The sequence below is a fragment of the Corvus hawaiiensis genome, chromosome 6, assembly GCF_020740725.1.
Source record: "Corvus hawaiiensis isolate bCorHaw1 chromosome 6, bCorHaw1.pri.cur, whole genome shotgun sequence".
Taxonomy (NCBI): Eukaryota; Metazoa; Chordata; class Aves; order Passeriformes; family Corvidae; genus Corvus; species Corvus hawaiiensis.
In genome coordinates, this window is record NC_063218.1 from 64,294,532 (window position 1) to 64,308,369 (window position 13,838).

Sequence of the window (13,838 nt, forward strand, 5' to 3'; positions counted from 1 at the left end):
CAATTCTGAACCCAGGCAACTGCTTCGGAAAGGATCCAGTCCTTTCTGAGAAGCAAAAATTGATCCATTATCTATTAAATCAAATGTAACTTATTCCTTTGGCTGCAGCAAGGTTAAACCGAGGTAAGCAGCACTTCCCACATGGACTCTGAGCTTCTTTCAGTAGCAGGTCATTGACAACAACTCTGACAAATCTCCTGATCTTACTTCAGGTTCAAACAAAACTGATATTCATTCAAGCCAAAATTTCAACACAGGCTGACAAAGCATAGCAGAAATTTTCATAACACTTCCTGGGGGGAAAAAAAAACAACTTTAAAAGCCTTTTTATATTGACAATAGAATGAGATGGTTTATTAAAAACAACTATAAAGATTATTGGTTGCTACCATTATAGTTTTTCACCTTCTTCCCTCCCTTCTAAGTTCAACTGTTCCTTCAGTGCAAATATCCAAAGACACGTTATAAAATTGATATAATAGCTTAAAAGTACCAGAAACCACGCTAAGATCATAATAAAACTGTATCAATTCAACTCTGGAGCAAATTTTAGGATCTCTAGACTAAACAAAGCCACCAGTGCAAGCTGAGCACAAAACCGGGTGGGGGGCTGGAATGAAGATAACATTCAAGCAAAGAGCAGAAATTCAATGTGTAATTAAACAGAACTTACATCCACCCCCACAGAGGAAATACATTTCATTCTATGTTATCTTTTACATTATTACAACAAGCATCCATCCCGAAGGTTTCGCTTAGGCCTGTGGTGTTATCTCAGGAAATTGCACAAAAACTAGAAAAAAGCAATAAAAATGAACCTCACAACTATTTGTAAGAGGAATCAAAGATAAAGATGAGTGAACTGCCTAAAAGCAGCCCATAACCCCCGGTTTTTGCTTTCACCTGACATGAGTCAGTGGTGCCTGGAGTACTGAGTAGTCACATAAACAAACAAGAAACTGACTTCCATTAAATTCTAGTAAAACATCAAAAACCCAAACAGTTTGAAGAGAGAATATGAGGCAAAACTGGCCTAATTCCCTACTTTAGCTGTTTGCCAACATGCAACTCTTGTCCTTCAGCTCAAATAGTAGTGTGCTTTATTCACAAACAATAAAATGTAAATATTAGAAGAAAATCTATTCACTGTCATCTTGGAATTAAATCAGGAGAAAACCCAGAACTACATAGGATCAAAAAACCACTAGATAATAATGCCTCTGCATGCCTGTCTTTTTAATGTATAAGTCCAGCATAAACACAGTTATATTTTCTGCTTTATTCTCCAGGTCCTGGGCAACAGACTCCAGATTGGGATAGAAATTAAAGCAACAAGTATCCAGCATGGACTGTGATGTTATAAACACTGAAGAAGGGGACAAGCAGATTATGCCTTCTGTAGCGTTCCTTTCCTCTCATCCCCAAAATACCATAAACAACTTTTACTTTGATCTTGCATAGCCCCACAGCAAATTTATCAGTTGTTATAAACCTACAGCCACAAACTGAAAAGTTGCTCTGAAATGTTTATTTGGCTTCAGTTCTTTGTCTCTATCCCAGGACTCTACCACAAACACTCTTCATCATCTCAAGCGTTTTGGTGTCACTACACAAAAACTACAGGAGTTTGTTAAGCACATTTTCCTCTTTTTTTTTTTTTTTTTTTTGCTTATGTCAAGGCTTTTTAATTTTTGGACAGGGAGAGCCAAATGCAGCCTCGTGACAGATTGCCCTGGAATTCTGCTCAATTCAGACATGAAACAGGTCAAGTACAACATGACGTGAACATCAGACAGGTTTTAAGAAAGAGATGGTCCAGGTGTAATAATTAAACAACCAGAACAAGACCGACAAGTGCTCAGGTGTACAAGTGAACTCTGAGTGTCTGGGTCAAAGTCACACCAAGAGCACCAAGCAATCCCTGAGAGCCGATTTAATGATGCTCCCAGGCTGCAGCCCAGCACCTCGGCTCTGCTGAGCAGCGATTTCAGAGAAATGCTTCACGTCAGATCACAGCAAAGACCAGCCCAAACCACCTCCCCACGGAGGGGCTCCTCAAACAGCATCAGCTGGACTAGGAATCACATCATTAAGGAGCAGGTTTTGAGCAGATGAGGAGGAGGAAGTTTACAATTCTAAGGGACTTTCATCTACAAGCACCACATAATGAGTAGGTTTTAACAGACGGGGATTTTATAGCTCAGAATTCCATTTAACTTTAATCCTTAGTGTCCCCTCCTGAAGAGAGCAGCAGTCACACCATCCCCTTTCCCCAGAAGTTACTTCCATGCCACAAATTCTGTCCCACACATCCCAAGCTCACAGAAGTGCAGTCACCACCCTGGCAGGCTGCAGGCAGACACCTGGATTAGGGGCTGACAAAACCACCTCAGCCGTGCCCTGCCCATCGCTGGCCTCTCCTCGCTGCCTTGCCAAGCTCAACCAGGTCACCTGCTGTGTCCAAACCCTTCCCAAGGACCAGGCTGAGCTCCCAGATCCTGCCTGGCTCGCAACCCAAGGCCAAAGGCAAGTCTGGATGTGTTGGGGTGAAAGGAACAAACCTTTCCTCTTTCTATTGTTGCTTTCTTGGGACAAGTCCTTAGATGCAAACAAGACAACTCCACTTCAAAGGCTCTCCTCACTCACGTGGTTGAAAGGTGATCCTTCAGGTCCCTTCCAACCTGACATTCCATAAAAAAAAAATCCACAACTTGGAACCCTTAAATTGACTCATGCTCTCAACAACATCCACCAGTTTTTTATATATATATAAAAATTTTTTTTCTAAATGTAGCTGCCCTTCCATATGGAAGAGAATCAAGAGTTCTGTTGAAGTCTTTTGGCCCCAATTTGTAAATTAAGAAAGCACGAAGCCACCACTGTCTCAGATTTACTGTTGCCTCAGGCTTGTTTGGATTTAACCAAACGTCATGTTAGGCACTTAGGTTCAAAATACCACGTAAATCAAACCCCATTAAAACAAGAAGAGCACCAGAAATTATCGGTTTTATCCTTTTGTTCATCAGCCTGAATTCTCATAGCTCAGGATGAGCAAATGGACATTTCCTCCTGCTGTCTACTGGTGGGGCAAAACTTCATCAGGGAGAGAGGTTTCCCTTAATGTCCAGCTTGCAAAATCCTGAGCCTGAAACAATGGGAGATGTTTAGAAATAAGGACCACATACACTGACTTGAAAAGCTCAGCCCTGACCAAATGCAAAGTGAGAGCTCAGATGGAAATGGAGAATTATTTTCCTCTCTTTTCCAAACATTCAGGAGAATTAAGACAGCTGAGTGATTTACTGGGCACTGTAGAGTATCCAGTGGGTTTATTGTGTTTACAAGCCTCTGTTTCTCTTCTGTTGAATTCTGCTGGCACAACGGACAAATTGCTCAAGAAGAAGTTAAATGTGAAATGCATTAGCCTTTAAGAAAGGACAACATGTTAATTTAGTGAAGATCACAGGATTAATACTATTTTTGGCCTTATTCCATCTTCTTGCATTGCTGTAAAATGAGTTTTTTAACAACTTACTTCTACTTCAACACCAAGACTTTGGGTTTAAGCTCCCAAGTGCAAGCGGGCACTTCTGAGCTTTGGCTCTCTGTGAAGTTAATGAATGTTTGAGTCCTCACCCATCCTCCTCTGCAACTTGGTAATTGTTTATTAAGTGAATTTTATGGTCTATTGTAAATAAGTGTTTCCAGTACTTTACGTATGTCTCCTGCAGCAGAGGACTTCATAAACTGAAGCATTTCCTTTGAGTTGTGGCAGACCCATCCATTACAAAACCAAGCTGGGGAAAGGGACAGAAAAATCAAACAGATGAAGAAAGCTCTAAATGGACCATTAACAGGAGTAATTGAATCCCGTGATGTACATCAGCAGAAATAAACTGTTACAACATGAAAACATTGCAAGAACACTACTACCCAAACAAGATTTTTCAGCATAAGAAAATGTTTCATCTCAACCCCGTTATCACAGCAAAATTGATTCAAAATTCACCACTACTCTTTGTTACCACTGCAGTTAGTTTTGGAATGAGCCCAAATTAGGGAGGATTAAGATGTTAAAACAGCCAAAATCTATATATATGACATCCATGCACTGGATGAGTGCTGATCTCAAGGAAGAGGAGGATATCCATAATCCTATAGATCAGGTGTGGAAGCTGACTGACAACCAGCAACTCTCCCTCAATCAGGTGAGTTCAAGCTTCAAGTCACATTAGAAATTAGATGAGGTACATGAGAAAAAAACGCACACCCTGGTGGCTCAGTTCAGCAAAATCAGCTGCAAGATCTCCAATTTAATTCCAGTTATTCCAATATCAGAAGACATGTACATCAAACACCCTATTTTATTACTAAAATATGAACACTCAGAGCTCATGCCTCATTTTCTGCTGACATGTACACACAAAACAACCTGTAAGAGCACCCCAAAATGCTGCACTGGTGCTCACTGCTAATCTTTGAGCTAAACCAGCCTCATTTTACACCTGGAAAAATCAATAAATCAATGAACCAAATGCCAAAGCCCTGTTGTAACTCAGGGATAAAATTTAGTCCTGGCCCCAACAGTATTTGCTCAGTTCAGACTTTTGCAGTACAAGAGATTTCAGCCTTGACACAACAGATCACAGAGTTTTCTCTCCAAGAGGTCCCTCCCTCACAGCCCAACTCCCCTGTTTCACAGAATTAAGTTGCCACCAACACAGATTCCACTAAAAATCCAAATATCACCAGCATTTGCTGCTGGTAGTTACAGACAGAGGGATTCCAGCACTTTCTCTCTAATCAATTTTACTGAAAGGACACAAATTTTGTTGCCCTGGGGCAATATCAGCAACGTGAAGGATTAAGACAGCATCATTACTTTTTACATTGATTACATTTCCTTTACTATAACTAAAAACTTTATACAGACACACAGAAAACTGACTGTAAATGGAAAAAAATAGGCACTTTAGCCTCACTTGCTCTACACTTTACCATAAGATGCACAATTAAGAACACATATATCTGCAGAGATGCACCTGGTGGTTTGTTTTTCGTAGGAGAGGTGAGCATGTGTGTACAAGCATTAATATTTTGGCTTAAAGAATTTGTCCCTGTGGCTTTGTGGATAGAAATCCAAGCTCTTGGCTGTGTAGGAGTAGAAGCACACAAGGTGGGCTGGGGGTCCAGAGGTGAATGAAGCCATCGCTGGAAGAGGATCATAGCTACAACCAGCTCATCCAACATGGAAACGTGTACACAAGTTACCAAATTCCCGCCCAGGAATCCCCAAAATTACCCCCAACTCCTGCTTCAGACAAGGTAACACAGAAGACAGAGTTATTTGATTTTTTTTTTCCCCTGAAACAATTTGCAGGCCACCTGCTGTACCACCATAAGAGTCTTGTATTTCCCCTCAGTTTCATTTATTGATTGCCTTTGCAGCTCTTCCCCCCGCCCCCCCCCCCCCCAAAAAAAGCCCCCCTTCCACCATGCAGTGCTTTCCTGAAGACTTGTGGAGCTGATAGCTTATTAAAATTGATGAGGCTCTTGATGAGCACACCCGTTTGTTCAGCTCAGATAACAAAAGGACACTCAGCTTATTGAAATGTCAGTATTTTCTTCCCCCCCCCATGCTGCATTTCAATACAGTACCGTGACTGTGCAGAAATAAAGTTATTTCAGAACATGTGATAGGTATAAAAAGGAATTTTCATCATGGCATAGCTCTAAAAAATCCTCTACGTTAAAACTGGCTGTAGTTTTCAACCTGTGTTAGTGCAGTGGGAAACACAGAAGAACACAGGGTTGGTGGCAGTAAATGCTAACTAAGCCCATGTTTGATAAGGTTTGTCAGTGTTTAGTGTCAGACAGAAGAAAATTCATGCCTTGTTTAATTTTTTAGAGTCCAAACCGCTCCCTCACACCACGAGGAAAGGTTATACAGCTCCCCCCTCAACCTTCTTCTAAGAAAAATGCCTCAAAACACAAGTAGAATTATTTCAGATCCTATTTCTCCTCCTCCTCAGCTCAGCAAGCCACAAGACTCATTTGTGGGTTAGTTCATCCAGGGAGAACTTCAAGTGTTTGGGCTAAGAGGTACATGAAGAAACAGCATTATCAAGTTAAATTCCAACCCTTCCCCCTCTCCCTTATTTTTTTTTTTCCTTTGGCAAAACATCTGTCAACACTTCTATCTCCAGAGCACCAGGATGTGCTGATGCATTAAACAGCACAGCAGGTGGACTGGCAGACACAGGAGTGCCTGACCATAACCAGAGAGTTCAGTACAACCCAAGTGCTGTAATTAACAGGGCAATAATATCAAAATGTATTTGCAGTGCTGACAGCTCGGAGTCTAAAGAACCACACATCAAACAGAAGCAGATCAAGTAAAAGAATCACATTCCCAAGGTAAGTTTGGATTTCAACTCGTCTCTCCACAAACATTTTAAATTAATAGACTCCAATAATCCCAAATTAGCATGTCTCAAGACCCCTGTGAAACTACTGGGTGCACTCTCTACCACTGGACATCATGCATCTCCATGTAATTAAAAACAGACAATAAAACACGTATTCCACTTTCCACTTGTTTTACCTTTCACTAGCTACACTGTTCAGCAGCTGCTCATCTTTTTTGCTGCCTGTACTTCATTTTCTGTCCAGCATTCCTCTATTTTAGCAACATCCTCCCTTAGATTCTGCCTAGAAAGACCTTATCCTTGGAGGCATTAACACACCCAGAGCCTGGCAGGACTCCTCAGGGCCATAGGCTCAGGTCATTCCTCCTCCTTCCAAGGCAGAGCCACCAAGTCCCAAGCACAAAGTCAGAACTCACACAGAGAGTGAGCAGAGAGTGGCTCACAGAAGCAGCAAAAAAGCTGATTAAAGAACAGCTTCACAGAAAGGACAAATAAACAAGCAAGCCACAGATTATCGTTTATTTAAAACTAATATTAGAAATCCCCCTTCAGCATTTACAGAGTTTCAAACGTCACCCTTCACACAGCAGGTGTTGATTAAAACACGTTTGTTGCTAATACACAACATTGCTCCTTCAGCCTCCAAAGCTTCAAGACCAGTGACTGGACCGTGCTCTTTGATGGGAGATTAGTCACTGAAGAAATACAGGTCTAAACCTCCGTCTCATGAGAATTTCGGAAGATTTATGTATTTACTTACAGTTTCTTTGACTCCAAAGCAGCAGGCTGTCCTGATCTAATAATGAAAATGGTATTCAATAGATCATAATGCCACAAATGTCCATTATGATAATCCCGTGCAATCTTCTGCATAGGACAGCGCCATGGATTTCATCCAGGGATTACAATGCTTGACTGGAGTTAGGACTGAACCTTTAAGTGCTTTTTATCTCTGACATGAAACTCAGGGCTATAAAACGAAACCCAACACACCACACAACCCCCCCCGCCCAAGTGTGCAATTTACGAGTGCTCCACTAAACGCTCTTACTAGAAGAGAAACAAAACTGACAGTAAAGCAACTTTCCCTGTTCCTTAAAACAGGAACAAATCCAGTTATTTTACTGCCAGATCTACTTCAGATTTAAATTAATGTAAAAGACAAGATCATTTGAAAGCACTGTGCGGAATGATGTGAATACTACTCATTTACAATTCCTACAGGGAGAAGAACAGAGAAGTTATTTCAAGCTTTTTTGCATCCATATAAAAACCATTTGTGGCCTTACAACTGCAAGAAAAGCCATTTAGAGGATTCACTGACTTGTGTCAGGTAAAACACTAGTGACAGACTGTCACAGGAAATCCCGGGATGCCTTCATGTGCGGTTTTATTCAATTTCCAGACTTAAAAAATGCATTCAATTATTGACAGAATTGATCTGAAAGGCAGGAACAACAAAAGAGGCAACAGAAGCCAATCCTTCTGTGGCCACTGACTGCTTGGCCTTCCACAGTGCAGGAGCGTTATCATAACTGACCATTTGGTGCTCTGAATATTTATAAGCATTTCCCTGCACACTCCCCCTTCTTCCCATTCAACACCAGCACCCATTCATTCACCGCAGTTTTTCCAAGGAGATTTCTCTCAAATAGATTAAAAAAAAAAAAAACAACCAAACCTCAGTGAGGGTCCAACTCTTCACTTTACACACAGAACCTGTGTGGCAGAAGCACTGAGCAGAGAAGAGCTGAAATGTACATTTCGGTTCACGGAACCAAAGTATTTCACTCCAGGTGCCCTAAACAAGGAACAAGAGAGGGGAAACAAGTCCCCTTCTCGGAGCCAGCATAAAGAATGGCAAGTGTTTTGGCAGACACGGCATCCTCATACCTCCCTATTCACCCAAGAGTTTGTAGTTAGAAATGGACGTGTCTGTGTCTGACTTTTAAAGTTACAGCTATGCCCTGAACCAGTGCCAAGAGGACAGCCACAGGGCTCTTCACATTTATCTCACGAATGTTTAGTAATGCTGACCCGAAGGGGACACTCGCTGCAGTCACCTACTCGTGATCTGAATCACGGAATTGCTTGGGTACAGGAAAACTGCAGGAAATCAATGCACCCAGGGAGAAGGTGAGTCAGTGCATCTCTGACGAAGTGTTTCAAAGGGGTTTTCCCTCAAATGAAAACAGCTCCCTTACTTCTCTCGCTGTGAGATTCCCCTTTGAAAAGACCAAGTTCCTTGGTTTTACAGAGTTAAATCACAAACGTGTTAAGCATGGAATAGTCAAGCGTAACGGGGGCCAGCAAAAGCCATGAAATCGTGGGTGGCACACAACATATTTTCTAAACTGGACGTTTCCCCGCATTCTCCATGGAAAAACACGGTATTTCTCAGTGTGTCAATGCAAAATAAACAGCGCAGCTCCTTAACACAACTGTCACGGCTTAAGCTTTCCAAACTGCAGCAAGATGCCAACATTCCTCTATGCGCTCAAGTGTTCGGAAACTTTGCTTTCCAAACAAATGACAGCGGTAAGTACCTTAGCACTGTGTTAGTCTCATCACCGAGGCACCGTCCTACACTCACACACAAGCTCTTGTTTATGGCAGGAAAGGACACCACAGGTTTCTGCTGAACTACAAGGGAGTCCGAGTAACATGAAGTTTAAACTTTTTGCTCATAAAGTGAATTTTACTGGGGCAAAAGGGGAAAAAAAATGATGTTGTTTTCCCTCTCCAGGCTGTATGCGGTTACAGCATCTTTAAGATGAAACTGCAAGATATTCGCTGTAAGATAAATTATGATTAAAAGAGATATAGTGGTACTTTCTGGACAGCAGCTTGTAAAGCACATTTCATCTTAGGGTTACAGAGAACATATCTGCACGCCAGTTAGAGGGAAAATGCTCAAAACAGCAGCTGGTGGAAAGTCAGATGTTTGTTAGGACAACAAGGCTTGGTTTCCCACAGCCTTTTATAAGCTGGTACATCCTAGGAACGGAGCAGGATCATTCTTGCCTGGCAAGACAAGACACACAAAGCGTGCCCGCTTTACGCACACACAAACCACGACCAAGATGCAATCCAGATGCAAAGAAAACCCAGCAAAACCCCAAGTCCACAGAGAGCGAGGATTTTACCGTAAAGCTTGCTGGGATGAAGGCAACAGACTGTAAAAGCTGGATCTTACCATTAGCGTTTTTCCCACAGATGAGGTGCTCGTAAGGTTGCAACACTCCCCAAAGTTCCGCATCGTTGTTGATAACCATCTCCAGGATTTCAGCCGAGATCTCCCCGCCACCATCGGGGCTCTGACTCGCCAAAACCCTAGCCTTAATCTCTTCCACCAGGTTCTCCATGCACGCCGTCAAGGAGATGGCCGCGTACTCGTGGATCCTCACCGAAATCCTCGTGTCCACCATCCACCTGAAAAACCTCCCCACCGAGAAGGTGAGGCCGCAGCGGGCCGATTTGCCTTTCCTCAGCCCATCCCCGGCGCTCATGCTGTACAGCGAGAGCGCCTTGACAGTGGCCAGGACGCAGCTCTCGGCCAGGGCCCAGCTCTGGATGAGTTTGATGGCGCTCTGCACCTCGAAGCGGGTGCACTTGGAGTGCATCACGCTGAGGCGCTGAGCCTCCCTGGACACCCTGATCAGGGCGCGCCGCAGCAGCTGCGAGAGCCGCCTGACAGCTTCCTGCGAAAAGCTCCTGCCGTGGCCGTCTGCCTTCCCTTTGCGCAGGATTCTGCCGATGTCTTCATCAGTCCAAGGGTATTCCTCGAGATCCGGCAGCTTAGGGCACTTGGAGAAGATATCTGCGACCTCGGGGTCTTCCGGCAGCACGGTGTTCACGGTGTCCCAGCTGTTATTCCTACTGTTCATGGAGCCCGAGTAGTACCACCAGTTGCCTCTGTGCTGAGAAGAGGTGAAGGCTTGCGAGTTGGACTTGGAAGAAGACAGACTAAGGGACCTGCAGGAATCCCCTGCCCCATAACCAGAGTCCAAAGTTAAATCCTCCAGGGTCTTCAGAGTCGAGCTGTATATCCCAGCCATAGGAAAGACGGGTTAAGCCAAGCGGCAGGACAAGCGCGAAAGGTGAGGCTGGGGCAGATCCCTAGCGAGCCCCGAGCGGCGCGGGAGGATCGGCAGCGCAGCGGGCAGGAGCCCTCCCCGAGGGCCCGGCTACCTCCATCCCGGCGGGGAGCTGCGCTCAGCCATGTCCCGCTCGGGCCAGCGGCGGCAGCGGAGGGCGCGGAGGCTCCGGCGGGGCGGGACGGGCGCTCGGCGGCGGCTCCGGCGCAACTTCCCCGCCGCGGCTCCGCCGCGCGCTCCGCACCGCCGCATGCAAATGAGGCGCGCGGCCAGCACCAATCGGCGGCGGCGGCGGCGACGGCCCGGCCAATCACGCGCGGGAGGGGCGGGGCGGGAGGCGGGGCGAGGGAGGGCGCGGGGAGCCGGCCGTGCGCGGCTCGGGGCGCGGAGCCCGTGCGGGGCGGCGGGCGGGGGTCGGTGCTCGGAGCGGGGATGGTGCGGGCGGCCCCGGGGCCCGGAGCCCCTGACGGGAGCCTCTGTGGCACGGCGGGTGCCCCCCGAGCTCGGGCCGGGAGCCGCGCGCGGAGCGGGGGAGCCGGCGCGTCCCGCCGGGGTGCGCGGGCCGAGGGCGCCCCCGCGCGGCCGCAGCGGGGAGCGGCGGCGCAGAGCCGGGAGTATCGCTGCGTTTCGGGCTCGGGTCCTCAAATCCTTATAATTTAACTTAAAACGGGCTTTGCACATCTTCCTACAAGACGCGGCCCTCGCAAAGATCCCAAACCAGCTGCTATTTACGGCCACCCGACCCAGGCACACACGGTAAAGCAGGAGAGAACGCGTGTCCTTGATAACGCTGCCACTGCGACAAAGTGCATAAAAACCCTCGTGCTCAAAGGATCACATTTTTATCTGTTAGTTCACACGGATTCTGAATTTTGCTCTCTATTCCTGCCATATTCTCGCTGTTTGTAGGATACATGTGAAAGGGTACGAGTAGAAGCCTAAAGAGAGTAAATTCAAAACTTCTCACAAAGGCTATTTTCACATCGAAAGGTACTGTCAAGACAGATCTTACACGGCCCTTAACTACAGATTAAAAAACCAATATACATCTTTTCCACAGTAACGTTCCTCACAAGATACAGCTTCCAACTATTATCAGCTTCAATACCTGGATTTCCAGAGCTAAAGTCTAAAAGACAAACTATCTTCGCACCATGAGGACAAACCTTTCAGCAGGGCCTGTTGCAATAGGACAAGGGGGAATGATTTTTAACTGACAGAGGGATGATTGAGATGATACAGGAAAGAGATTTCCTACTTCAAAACTACAATGCCTTACAGGACAGCCTTTTGTCTTTTTGTACGGCAGTGTATACATTATTTAACGTTAATAAAAAAATGTGTCATAACTATTAGGTATGAATGAAATACTTGAAAAAAATAATCTGTTTTACTTATGCACCTCTGCTCACATGATCAAGCAGCTTCTGTTTGTACTAAAAGACAAAATACTTAACAGGGTGTCCTAACTTCCCCTAGCTGAACCCCAAAACTGATTTTTTTTTTTTAACATAAGATCATCTTTTATCTTTCTTATATTGAAGCCCAACTATAATGCAGCTCTCAGCTTTTTCATAGCTTCTCCCCATGAAATAATGAACACAAAGCAAAAGTTGTCTAATAAAACCAGACCCAATTCTCTCAAAGTAATCCCAGTTTATCTGGAAATCTTAACACCTCAGCACCTCATTTGTGCTCCACTGTCAGCTCAGAAATTGGTATTTTTACTACACAACTGATGCCTCACTCAGGTGTTATTTTACAGATCAAAGCTAACTCTGCTATTTTGGTGTGGTTTTTAGGCTACATTTTTAAGAGCTGACAATACAAAACTGACAGCAAGCATGGTAAATAGGTCCCTAAATGTGAGGCAAGGCATGACTGCTTCAAAACACCCAGTTTTAAGTCTCATGTATTCAATCAATACACTTCTATATAAAAAAATTATCATCTTCTTTCTTACATCTGTATTTAATCCCAAATCTTAGGGTGCCATGGACTACTGCAGGCCTCTTAAACAAGACTTCTAGTGGATGACCATGTGGTGGCCGTCCCTCAGTCCCCACATCTCTCCACTGCCTCCTCAAAACCAGGACATTCCTGTTAGATCCTCTACGAACATGCACAGAAGACTTGTGTCTTCACAAGGATCACTGTAAGAATGGGAATGGGCAGAAAAAGGCAACAGAGTTTGGCCTCTCTCACCAAAAAGCCTTCGTGCTTTGTTTTGTGATGCCTCTTTGCAAAAGCTTTCTCTAAAACTCATCCTGTTCTATCTCCTAGGGCTTATTTCAATCACAAAAGCAAGGCTAAACTGACACTGAGAATTGCTACATAGTTGGCAAATAGGAACTTGACATTATTTGGGAAGAATGCAGCTGTGCAAGCACTCAAAACTGCTACAAACCGTTTCTGTTCCATCCCTTTATCACACTTCTCCCATGCTCCCACGCAGTTTGTTGCTCCTGCCATTCCATGTAATTTAACAACACCAACAATTCTCTGGTTTAACAAGCAGAGTCTGCTTTCCCACTTCCCTCAGACAGCGTTTTCCCACTTGCACTTGTAGTATTTCCTTGTACAAAAAAAACCTTCACCAGATAAATCCTTCTCTCCCTCTGCTGCAAAGGTATTACCAGGCTCTTCCACAGGGAAAAAACAAAACAAAAGAACAAAAGCCACCCCCCCCCCCCCCAGCACAGAAAGGATTTTCCTTACTCAAGATTTAAACCTCAAACCCCAAGACATTGGAAACAAAAAAAATAAACAGTAACAACTTAACTTTCCTTGATTCATAAGGCACAGTAAGTATTTAGCCTTTTTTGTTTGCACATGTTTCAACTTGAGCCATCAGGAATCCCAAGTTATTGTCACACAATAAAAGTCAATTTTCCACAGACAGATTTTTCTCATAATCACTTCTCCCTAAAAGTAGTGTTAAGAAAGTAGAAAGCATCGGAAGACTTTTCAGGAACATAAACAAAACAGATAAAACATGTAACAGTGGAAGTTCCAGAAAAAACAAAAACATGGCACTCTAGAAGCTCCATTTTCCCTCATGTAATGGGTTCAGATATGAGTTTTTCCAGCTCTAATAAACTCCAGAGTTTTAAAATTTGAATTTAAAGTACACCAGAATCAATTAGAAATAAAAAGCCTTAGCATTCTCTGACACACAAATAGCAACTGGATAAATAGCAAACTATTTTAAAAAAATAAACACTTGTCCTAAGGAACTACAGCAGTCAAATCAGATTTAAAATCCCCATAAACTTCCTCTGTACCAAAGACTCCCAACCAACACTTAAAAAAA

The 13,838-nt window shown here is 44.2% G+C and overlaps 1 protein-coding gene across 1 annotated transcript in view; it reads right to left on the reverse strand.

The window, feature by feature from the left end:
* The window catches only part of ABTB2 (ankyrin repeat and BTB domain containing 2), a 112,558-nt gene extending 101,837 nt beyond the window's left edge, over positions 1 to 10,721 (reverse strand). The window contains exon 1 of the mRNA XM_048306626.1: positions 9,625 to 10,721. Coding sequence (XP_048162583.1) covers positions 9,625 to 10,486 — 862 coding nt within the window. The 5' untranslated portion in view covers positions 10,487 to 10,721. The remainder of the gene's footprint in view (positions 1 to 9,624) is intronic.
* Positions 10,722 to 13,838: the final 3,117 nt, after the last annotated feature.